This window comes from Zonotrichia albicollis, chromosome 32 (assembly GCF_047830755.1).
Source record: "Zonotrichia albicollis isolate bZonAlb1 chromosome 32, bZonAlb1.hap1, whole genome shotgun sequence".
NCBI classification, from domain to species: Eukaryota; Metazoa; Chordata; class Aves; order Passeriformes; family Passerellidae; genus Zonotrichia; species Zonotrichia albicollis.
The window spans coordinates 873,920-885,775 of NC_133850.1; the positions used below are offsets into that span (position 1 = coordinate 873,920).

Consider the following 11,856-nt stretch of genomic DNA (forward strand, 5'->3'; position numbering starts at 1 on the left):
CGGGCTCCGGGCGGCGATGCCGGCGGGGCCGGGACAGCTGCGGCCCGAGCGGGGGAACCGCGTGGTGTTGGGACGCCTCTTCCTCCCGGTGTTCCTGTTCCGTTGTCCCTCCTCTTCCTTTGTCCCTCCTCTTCCTTCTTCTTCTCCCCCTCCTCTCCCTCCCGCTCCTCCTCCGCTCCGAGTCCGGCCCGGGCAGCGCCGGCACCCAAAAGCAGGCGGGGAGCGAGGGCGTGGTTATGCAAATCTGAGAGCGATCGCGCGCTGGGATTGGTGGGAGGGAGGAGCGCGGGCTTTGCTCGCTGACGTCATGGCTGGGACCGGGACCGGGAATGGGGACCAGGAATGGGGACAGGGACCAGGAAGGAAAAGGGACCCTGTTGTGTTCTCAGGGCTCCCAGGATGACGGAAGAGATGAAAATTTTGACTCAATTTTTTTATTTTCAGAAAGCTCATTATGTTATTATCGATATACTATATTAGAAGAAAATGCTATATTAGAACTATAATAAAAAAATACAGAAAAGGATTTCAAATTAAGGCTTGAAAGGAATAGAAAGGAATGATAAAAGAATCTTGTGAGTGACCAGAGAGTCTGAGACAGCTGAGCTTTGACTGGCCATTAATTACAAACAACCACACGAGACCAATCAAAGATGAAATTGCTGCATTCCACAGCACCAGATAATTAGTGTTTAAATTTCGTTCTTGAGGTCTCTCAGCTTCTCAGGAGAAAAAGATCCTAAGGAAAAGATTTTTTAATAAAATATATCTATGACAGGAGCGTGAATACTGGACTGGGAATACAGGAGAGGGGCCGGGATTGGGATCAGGAATCAGAAAATGGGAACGGGACAGGGAATAGAGAAATGGGAACTGGGGACTGGAATCGGAAAATGGGAACAGGACAGGGAATACAGGAATGTCAACCTGATAGAGAACATGGGACAGGGACAAGTATTGAACCAGGAATGGGATCTGGACTCGGATGAGAGCAGGATCCTGGACAGGGGACAGCAGGAACCAGGACGGGAGGACGTGGGGACACTGCCAGGGCAGGGGGTCCTTGATCTGCTGCCCCAGATGGAGCTGCTGGGCCTGGGGTGCCCAAAGCCCTGAGGAGCCCCCAAATCTGTCCCAGGCACCCTCAACTCCATGGACCCAGCATCCCCCTCATGCCCATCCTTGTTTCAGTTCAACGTCTTTAATACTGCCCACCTGGGCTCACTGGGGACCATCCAGGGCACATCCTCCCATGGTGGAGAAGACATCCAAGCCTATCTAGTGTTGCTGAAGGCCACCACAGGTTGGAAAAAATGACAGAAAAAATAACAGATAAAAACTTTTGATATCAGAACGTTGACAAATGTGCTCTCCACAATGGATTTCTGATCTTCGACTGCAGATAAATTCAGGTGACCACGGGGAGCCAGGAGGATGTGGAGCCCCCAGCCGGGTGTCCTCCAAACAAGGATCAAGGGGGCTCTGCCCACCTGGGCTCACTGGGGACCATCCAGACCAGATCCTCCCGTGTGAGATGGAGCTGGAGCAGCGCACGGAGCTCTTCCCACCCAGGGCTGCCCTCAGTGCTGGCTCTTCTGGTGTCTGGTCATGCTGCTGCTTGTGGTGAAGCCCTTCCCACACTGGGGACACTTGTGGGGTATCTCCCCGGTGTGTATGCGCCCGTGGGCGATGAGGTGGGAGTTGTGCTTGAATCCCACCCCACAATCGGGACAGCGGAAGGGCCTCTCGTCCGTGTGGATGCGCTGGTGCCTGAGGAGTTCAGACGAGGTGTAAAAGCCCTTCTGGCACTGATCACACTTGTAGGGCCTCTCCCCAGTGTGGCTTCTGAGGTGGACAGTCAGGCTGGAGCTCTGGATGAAACTCTTCCCACACTGGGGACACTCATAGGGCCTCTCGCCGGTGTGGATGCGCCGGTGGATGATGAGGGCAGAGTTGTGCTTGAATCCCACCCCACATTCGGGACAGCGGAAGGGCTTTTCGTCTGTGTGGATGCGCTGGTGACTGAGGAATTCAGACGAGGTGTAAAAGCCCTTCTGGCACTGATCACACTCGTAGGGCCTCTCCCCGGTGTGACTCCTCAGGTGCACAGTCAGGCTGGAGCTGTGTATGAAGCCCTTCCCACACTGGGGACACTCGTAGGGCCCCTCCCCGGTGTGACTGCGCCGGTGCTTGTTGAGGGCAGAGTTGTGCCTGAAGCCCTTCCCGCAGTCACGGCAGTGGAACGGCCTCTCCTCGCTGTGAATGAGCTGGTGACTGAGGAGATTGGAGCTGCTCCGAAACTGTTTCCTGCACTGACCACACTCGTAGGGCCTCTCCCCGGTGTGGCTCCTCAGATGGGCAGTCAGGCTGGAGCTCGCTGTGAAGCTCTTCCCACACTGGGGACACTCGTGGGGTCCCTCGCCGGTGTGGATGCGCCGGTGGGTGATCAAGGCGGACTTTTGCCTGAAGCCCTTCCCGCAGTCACGGCAGTGGAACGGCCTCTCCTCGCTGTGAATGAGCTGGTGACGGAGGAGACTGGAGCTGCTCAGGAACCTCTTATTGCACTGATCACACTCGTAGGGTCCTTCCCCCGTGTGGCTCCTCAGGTGGATAATCAGATTGGAGCTCTTGGTGAAACTCTTGCCACACTGGAGACACTCATAGGGCCTCTCCCCAGTGTGGATCCTCAGGTGCACAGTCAGGCTGGAGCTGTGGGTGAAACTCTTCCCACACTGGGGACACTCGTGGGGTCTCTCCCCAGTGTGAATGCGCCGGTGGGTGGTGAGAGCGGAATTTTCCCTGAATCCCTTCCCACAATCAGGACAGCGGAACGGCCGCTCCTCGGTGTGAACCCGCTGGTGACTACGAAGATTGGAGCTGCTCAAGAACCTCTTCTTGCACTGGTGACACTCGTAGGGTCGTTCCCCCGTGTGGCTCCTCAGGTGGGCAGTCAGTTTGGACCTACACCTGAAACTCTTCCCACACTCGGAGCACTTGTGGGGCTTCTGCTCCCCATCCTGGAGCTGCTCTTGGACCCCCAGCTCTGAGCTCTGACCCTGCTCCAGGCTGGGTTTTTCCCCCCCAGGTCCCGTGTGGGTTCTCTGGTGCACAATCAGGCAGGATCTCCTCTTGAAGCTCTTCCCACACTCGGAGCACTTGTGGGGCTTCTCCTCCCCACCCTGGAGCTGCTCACGGGGCCCCAGCTCGGATCTCTGAGCCCCTCCATGGCCTAGGCTGGCTCTTTCCCCCTCGGATCCCCGCGCTCTGCCTTTGCAGCCCCTCCTGCTCAGGGATCTCCGCGGCTTCTCCTCCCCGTTGGCTTCTCCCTGCCGAGCCGTGGAGCCGCTCCAAACGGCCTCTGCCACCGGCTCCTCGCTGCTCTCCATGCTCAGCTCCTGCTCGGGGGGAGCAAGGACAAGGACACGATGGGATTTGCCCCCACGGGGGGACAAGGACACGATGGGATTTGCCCCCACGGGGACAAGGACACGATGGGATTTGCCCCCGTGGGACAAGGACATGATGGGATTTGCCCCTATGGGGACAAGGACCCGATGGGATTTGCCCCACAATTCAGGACGGCATTTGGGATTTGCCCCACAAGGACACGATGGGATTTGCCCCACAATTCAGGATGGCATTTGGGATTTGCCCCCATCCCAGGACAGAATTTGCCCCCACGCCCCCATTTGCCCCCCGCAGGCCGAGCTGGCAGCTGCCCCAGCACACAGAGGGTTAAAAGGGTCCTTGCCTTCCTCGAGATTTCCTGAAAAATCTCTTTTTTTAGGGTTTTTTCCCCTCTCCTGAGCAGCTCAGGAGCCTCTGAGGAAAAGATAAACAAGAATTATCTGCGGCTGCGGAATGCAAGAGGCACGGCCGGGATTGGGCCGCACTGCTTGTTTTTATTTTGTTTTTAATTTGTTTTTAATTTGTTTTTAATTTGTTTCTAATTCATGGCCAATCACGGGGAGCAGGCTCGGATTCTCTCAGGGTCAGCAGCTTTTGATATCGTTCCTTTCAGGATTTTTTCCTTTTGAGCCTTCTAAAGAAATCTTTCCTTCTATTTTTAGTATGGTTTTAATGTATAATTTAATTTTAAAATAATATATATCTTTAAATATACAATTTTACTTATTAGCTATATTAATACATACAGTTTTATTAAATTATTTTCTTTAAATACAATATATATCTTAAAAATATAATTTAAATTAATATATTAATATGTATAGTTTTAATATATAATTCTCCTTAAATATAAAACAATATAAAAAGGTAATAAACACATTTTAATTAATATATTAATATATATAACTTAATTATATGATTTTCTTTTAATATAATATATATCATAAAATAAAGAATATATTTTAAAGTAAGACATATTGTTTTTATATATAATTTTCTCTCATTATAATATATATAAAATAATAAATATAATTTTATTTAATATCTATATTAATATCTATGGGTTTAAAAAATAATTATCTTTTAATATATAATAAAATAAAAACTATAATTCTAATTAATATATATACTATTAATATTTATTTTATTTTCATATAATATCTATCATACAAATATATTTTAGATAATATATATTATAATATAGAGAGTTTTAGTATATAACTTTCTTTTTATATAATATCTATCATAAAATAATTAATTTTAATGTAATATACATCATAAAATAATAAATCAGCCCCATAAAATAATAAATAATAACTAATACAAAATAATAAATCAATGCTTCCAGTTCCCTCCCAGCGCTCCCAGTTCATTCCCAGCGCTCCCAGTAAGACCGAGCTCCCCCATCCGCGCTCACCTGCGCGCTCCGGGGCTGATGCGGCCGCTCTTCCTCCCGCTCCTCCTCTTCCTCTGTCCCTCCTCTTCCTCCTCCTGGTCCCCCGTGTCCCTCCTCCTCCTCCTCCTCCTCCTCCTCCTCCTCCTCCTCCTCCTCCTCTCGCCCTCGCTCCTCCTTTCCTTCCTCCTCTGTCCCTCCTCTTCCTCTCGCTCCTCCTTCTCTCCCTCCTCTCTGCCCTGGGAGCGATACTGGGAGGGAACTGGGAGGGACCTGGGAGCGCTGGGAGCGATACTGGGAGCGATGGGAAGGAATTGGGAGCGCTGGGAGCGAACTGGGAGCGCTTTCCCGGCCGGTGCCGCTCTTACTGGGAGCGCTGGGAGCGAACTGGGAGCGCTGGGAGCGATACTGGGAGCGTTGGGAGGGAACTGGGAGAGCTGGGAATGAACGGTGACCGCTGGGAGCGATACTGGGATTGCTGGGAGGGAACTGGGAGCGCTGGGAATGAACTGGGAGCGTTGGGAATGAACGGTGAGCGCTGGGAGGGAACTGGGAGCGATACTGGGAGCGCTGGGAGGGAACTGGGAGCGCTGGGAGCGATACTGGGAGCGCTGGGAGGGAACTGGGAGCGATGGGGGCGATACTGGGAGCGCTGGGAGCGATACTGGGAGCGTTGGGAGGGAACTGGGAGCGCTGGGGGCGATACTGGGAGCGCTGGGGGCGATACTGGGAGCGCTGGGGGCGATACTGGGAGCGCTGGGAGGGAACTGGGAGCGAAGAGCGCCGGGCGGGGCCGGCCTGAATGGGCGTAGTTATGCAAATCCGGGAGCGATCGCGCGCTGCGATTGGTGGGCGGGAGGAGCGCGGGGTTTGCTCGGTGACGTCATGGCCGGGTTTGGGGGGGGCGGAGCGTTCAGTGAGAGGGGAGCGAGAATGGGAATGGGGACAAGGAATGGGGACAGGGAATGGGAAAGGGGACAGGGAATGGGAAATGGGGACAGGGAATGGGAACAGGGAATGCAGACACGGAGCGGGAATGGGGACAGGGAATGGGAACTGGGGACAGGGAATGCAGACACGGAGCGGGAATGGGGACAGGAATGGGGACAAGGAATGGGAAATGGGGACAGGGAATGGGAAATGGGGACAGGGAATGAAGACACGGAGCGGGAATGGGGACAGGAATGGGGACAAGGAATGGGGAATGGGGACAGGGAATGGGAAATGGGGACAGGGAATGCAGACAGGGAGTGGGAATGGGGACAGGGAATGGGAATGGAACCGGGAATGCAGACAGGGAGCGGGGATGGGGACAGGGAATGGGAAAGGGGACCGGGAATGGAAACCGGGAATGGGGACCGAGAATTGGGAGAGGGATTGGGAATGGGAACCATGGGGTGCCCAAAGTCCTGAGGAAACCCCAAATCCATCCCAGGAACCCTCAACTCCCTCTGGCCCAGCATCCCCCTCATCCCCTGGAAGATGCCCCCATGTCCCAAACCTCGTCTTCGTTTAATATCTTTTATTTCTAAACTCAGATTTAAAAAGCACAAAGAGAAATAAAGAGAAAATCCAGGCCACGGGGAGCCTGAAGGATGTGGAGCCCCCAGCCAGGTGTGCTCCAAACAGGGATCACCTGTGCTCTGCCCACCTGGGATCACCCAGAGCTCTGAGACCACTGGAGCTGGACCAGATCACAAAGTTCTTCCCACCGAGGGTGGACTCTAATGCTGGGTGCGTTGGTGCTTGGCCAAGGCGAAGTTCCTGGAGAAGCTCTTCTCGCAGTGGGGACACTTGTAGGGCTTCTCCCCGGTGTGGGTGAGCTGGTGCTTGCGGAGTTCGCTGCTGCTCACAAAACTCTTCTGGCACTGATCACACTCGTAGGGCTTCTACCCAGTGTGGCCCCTCAGGTGGACAGTCAGGTGGGAGCTGGCTGTGAACCCCTTCCCACACTGGGGACACTTGTGGGGTCTCTCCCCGGTGTGGATCCTCCTGTGTTTGACCAGACCTGACTTGTACTTGAATCCCACCCCACATTCGGGACAGCGGAAGGGTTTCTCATCCGTGTGGATGCGCTGGTGCATGAGGAGATGAGGCGAGGCGTAAAAGCTCTTCTGGCACTGATCACACTTGTAGGGCCTCTCCCCGGTGTGGATCCTCCTGTGTTTGACGAGGGTTGACTTCTCTTTGAATCCCACCCCACAATCGGGACAGCGGAAGGGCCTCTCGTCCGTGTGGATGCGCTGGTGCTTGAGGAGATCAGACGAGGTGTAAAAGCCCTTCTGGCACTGATCACACTTGTAGGACCTCTCCCCGGTGTGGCTCCTCAGATGCACAGTCAGGCTGGAGCTGTCTCTGAAGCTCTTCCCACAGTGATCACACTTGTAGGGCCTCTCCCCGGTGTGGATGCGCCGGTGCCTGTGGAGGTGGGAGACGGTTTTGAACCCCATCCCGCAGTCGGGGCACTGGAAGGGCCTCTCATCCGTGTGTGAGCGCTGGTGCACCACGAGATCACGGCTGCTCCTAAAGCTCTTCTGGCATTGGTCACACTGGTAGGGTTGCTGCCCCGTGTGGCTCCTCAGGTGCACAGTCAGTTCAGGCCTACACCTGAAGCTCTTCCCACACTGATCACACTTGTAGGGTCTCTCCCCGGTGTGGATACGCTGGTGGGTGATGAGGTTGCTGTTGTGCTTGAAGCCCTTTCCGCAGTCAGGGCAGTAGAAAGGCCTCACCTCGGTGTGAATGAGCTGGTGACGGAGGAGATGGGAGGACCTGTCAAACCTTTTCTCGCACTGATCACACTTGTACGGCCTCTCCCCGGTGTGGATCATCCGGTGCCTGTTCAGGGTGGAGACGCGGTTGAAGCCCTTCCCGCAGTCGGGGCACTGGAAGGGCCTCTCGTCCGTGTGTGAGCGCTGGTGCACCACGAGATCACCACTGCTCATAAAGCTCTTCTGGCACTGGTCACACTGGTACGGTCGCTCCCCCGTGTGGATTCTGCAATGCTGCATCAGGCAGGATCTCCACCTGAAGCTCTTCCCACACTCGGAGCACTTGTGGGGCTTCTCCTCCCCACCCTGGAGCTGCTCATGGGGCCCCAGCTCGGATCTCTGAGCCCCTCCATGGCCCAGGCTGGCTCTTTCCCCCTCGGATCCCCGCGCTCTGCCTTTGCAGCCCCTCCTGCTCAGGGATCTCCGCGGCTTCTCCTCCCCGTTGGCTTCTCCCTGCCGAGCCGTGGAGCCGCTCCAAACGGCCTCTGCCACCGGCTCCTCGCTGCTCTCCATGCTCAGCTCCTGCTCGGGGGGAGCAAGGACAAGGACACAATGGGATTTGCCCCCACGGGGACAAGGACACGATGGGATTTGCCTCCCCTGCCCCCCACAAAAACCCTCCCGGAGCCCCCCGCGATGGGGTCGGGCCGAGCTCCCCCTCTCCGCTCACCTGCGGGCTCCGGGCGGCGATGCCGGCGGGGCCGGGGCAGCTGCGGCCGGAGCGGGGGAACCGCGTGGTGTTGGGACGCCTCTTCCTCCCGGTGTTCCTGTTCCGTTGTCCCTCCTCTTCCTTTGTCCCTCCTCTTCCTCCTCCTCCTTCTCCCCCTCCTCTTCCTCCCGCTCCTCCTCCACTCTGAGTCCGGCCCGGGCAGCGCCGGCACCCAAAAGCAGGGGGGGGGCGAGGGCGTGGTTATGCAAATCAGGGAGCGATCGCGCGCTCAGATTGGTGGCAGGGAGGAGCACAGGGTTTGCTCGGTGACGTCATGGCTGGAGGGGACCGCGAATGGGAATGGGTACCAGGAAAGGAAAAGGGACCCTGTGGTGGTCTCAGGGGTCCCAAGATGAGGGAGGGATGAAAATTTTGACTCCGTGTTTTTATTTTCAGAAAGACGATTTATTATTTTATGATATACATAGTACAGTAAAAGAAAATGCTATATTAAAGGTATATGAAAGTAATAGAAAACTAAGATTTCATCAGAAAGCTAGAAAATAATAAGAAACAATGATCATAAAATCTTGTGAGTAACCAAATTTCAAGACAGCTAAACTGTGATTGGTCCTTCATTACCAACAACCTCACTAGACCAATCAAAGATGAAATTGCTGCATTCCACAGCACCAGATAATTAGTGTTTATAGCTTAATTTTAGAGGCCATTCAGCATCTCAGGAGAAAAAGATCCTAAGGAAAGGATTTTTTAATAAAATATGTCCGTGACACATTTCATTTAAATGGAGCGTGAATACTGGACTGGGATTGGGAATCAGGAGAGGGGCTGGGATTGGGATCAGGAATCAGAAAATGGGAAGGGGACACGGAATAGAGAAATGGGAATTGGGGACTGGAATAGGAAAAGGGGAACAGGACAGGGAATACGGGAATGGCATCCAGATAGAGAATATGGGACAGGAACAAGTATTGAACCAGGAATGGGATCTGGACTCGGATGAGAGCAGGATCCTGGACAGGGGACAGCAGGAACCAGGACGGGAGGACGTGGGGACACTGCCAGGGCAGGGGGTCCTTGATCTGCTGCCCCAGATGGAGCTGCTGGGCCTGGGGTGCCCAAAGCCCTGAGGAGCCCCCAAATCTGTCCCAGGCACCCTCAACTCCCTGGACCCAGCATCCCCCTCATGCCCATCCTTGCTTTATTTTAATGTCTATATTTTCAACCTCAGATTTGGGTGTTTGGAAAGGACAAAGAGAAATAAAAAGAAAATCTAGGCCGTGACGAGCCAGGAGGATGTTGAGCCATCAGCCAGGTGTTCTCCAAACAGGGATCACATGGGTTCTGCCCCCCTGGGCCCACTGGAATCATCCAGAGCAGATTCTCCAATGGTGGAGAAGACATCCAAGGATATCTAGTGTTGCTTAATACCACCAAAATTTGGACAAAATGAGATTTTTCAAGGGTCAGAAGTTGACAAATCCCGGAGGATGCGGAGCCTTTAGCCAGGTGTGCTCCAAACAGGGATCAAGGGGGTTCTGCTCACCTGGGCTCACAGGGGATCCTCCCACGGGGGATGGATTGATATTGGAGAAGACATCCAAGCCTATCTAGTGTTGCTGAATATCACCAAAAGATGGTAATAAAAAAAAGGACAAAATTTTTCTAGAGTCAGAAGTTGACAAATGTGCTCTCCACAATGGATTTCTGATCTTGGACTGTGGATGAGTTCAGGTGACCACGGGGAGCCAGGAGGATGTGGAGCCCCCAGCCAGGTGTCTTCTCAACAGGGATCAAGGGGGCTCTGCCCAGCTGGGCTCACTGGGGATGATCCAGCACGGATCCTCCCGTGTGAGATGGAGCTGGAGCAGCGCACGGAGCTCTTCCCACCCAGGGCTGCCCTCAGTGCTGCCTCTGTAGGTGTCCGGTCAAAGTGGAGGTTTTAGAAAAGCCCTTCCCACACTGATCACACTCGTGGGGCCTCTCCCTGCTGTGGATGCGCCGGTGCCTGATGAGGGCAGAGCTGAGCCTGAAGCCCTTCCCGCAGTCACGGCAGCGGAATGGCCTCACCTCGGTGTGGATGCGCTGGTGACTGAGGAGATGGGAGCTGCTCTGAAACCTCTTCTGGCACTGATCTCACTCCTGGGGCCTCTCCCCAGTGTGGCTCCTCAGGTGGGCAGTCAGGTGGGAGCTCTGGGTGAAGCCCTTCCCACACTGGGGACACTGGTAGGGTCTCTCCCCGGTGTGGATGCGCCGGTGGACGATGAGGTGGGAGTTGTGCTTGAATCCCACCCCACATTCGGGACAGCGGAAGGGCCTCTCGTCCGTGTGGATGCGCTGGTGACTGAGGAGATGAGACGAGGTGTAAAAGCCCTTTTGGCACTGATCACACTCGTAGGGCCTCTCCCCAGTGTGGCTTCTCAGGTGCACAGTCAGGCTGGAGCTGGAAGTGAAGCCCTTCCTACACTGGGGACACTCGTAGGGTCTCTCCCCAGTGTGGATGCACTTGTGCTTGAGGAGCTGAGACGAGGTGGAAAAGCCCTTCTTGCACTGATCACACTTGTGGGGCCTTTCCCCCGTGTGGCTCCTGAGGTGGACAGTCAGGCTGGAGCTGTCTCTGAAGTCCTTCCCACACTGGGGACATTTGTAGGGTCTCTCCCCGGTGTGGATCCTCCTGTGTCTGACCAGAGCTGAGTTCTGCTTGAATCCCACCCCACATTCGGGACAGCGGAAGGGCCTCTCGTCCGCGTGGATGCGCTGGTGCACGAGGAGATGGGAGCTTTGCAGAAACCTCTTTTGGCACTGATCACACTTATGGAGCCTCTCCCCGGTGTGGATGCGCCGGTGGATGATGAGCTGACAGTTCTTCTTGAAGTCCTTCCCACAATCAGGGCAGCGGAAATGCCTCTCGTCCGTGTGGATGCGGCGCTGGTGACGGAGGAGATGGGAGCTGCACTGAAAGCTCTTCCGGCACTGATCACACTTATAGGGCCTCTCCCAAGTGTGGCTCCTCACGTGGGAAACCAGGTCAGAACTCAGCATGAAGCTCTTCCCACACAACCCACACGTGTAAGGCCTCTCGCTCACATGGATTCTGCAGTGCTTGATCAGTTTCCATCTCGACATGAAGCTCTTCCCACATTCCAAGCACGTGTGGGGCTTCTGCTCCCCATCCTGGAGCTGCTCTTGGACCCCCAGCTCTGAGCTCTGACCCTGCTCCAGGCTGGGTTTTTCCTCCCCAGATCCCGTGTGGGTTCTCTGGTGCACAATCAGGCAGGATCTCCTCTTGAAGCTCTTCCCACACTCGGAGCACTTGTGGGGCTTCTCCTCCCCACCCTGGAGCTGCTCACGGGGCCCCAGCTCGGATCTCTGAGCCCCTCCATGGCCTAGGCTGGCTCTTTCCCCCTCGGATCCCCGCGCTCTGCCTTTGCAGCCCCTCCTGCTCAGGGATCTCCGCGGCTTCTCCTCCCCGTTGGCTTCTCCCTGCCGAGCCGTGGAGCCGCTCCAAACGGCCTCTGCCTCCGGCTCCTCGCTGCTCTCCATGCTCAGCTCCTGCTCGGGGGGAGCAAGGACAAGGACACGATGGGATTTGCCCCCGTGGGGACAAGGACACG

General features: G+C 54.8%; 3 protein-coding genes across 3 annotated transcripts in view; all 3 read right to left on the reverse strand.

Moving 5' to 3' along the window:
- The window catches only part of LOC141725969 (uncharacterized), a 232,670-nt gene that overhangs the window by 77,502 nt on the left and 143,312 nt on the right, over positions 1–11,856 (reverse strand). The window lies entirely within an intron of this gene.
- On the reverse strand, positions 21–8,060 carry LOC141726106 (uncharacterized). Its single transcript, XM_074530426.1, is given in 2 exon segments — positions 21–2,934; positions 6,533–8,060. Coding segments are annotated over 2 exon segments (2,634 nt in total). The 5' UTR covers positions 7,813–8,060; the 3' UTR covers positions 21–1,580.
- On the reverse strand, positions 8,693–11,819 carry LOC141726061 (uncharacterized). The gene is given in 1 exon segment (XM_074530353.1): positions 8,693–11,819. A coding segment is annotated over 1 exon segment (1,641 nt). The 5' UTR covers positions 11,786–11,819; the 3' UTR covers positions 8,693–10,144.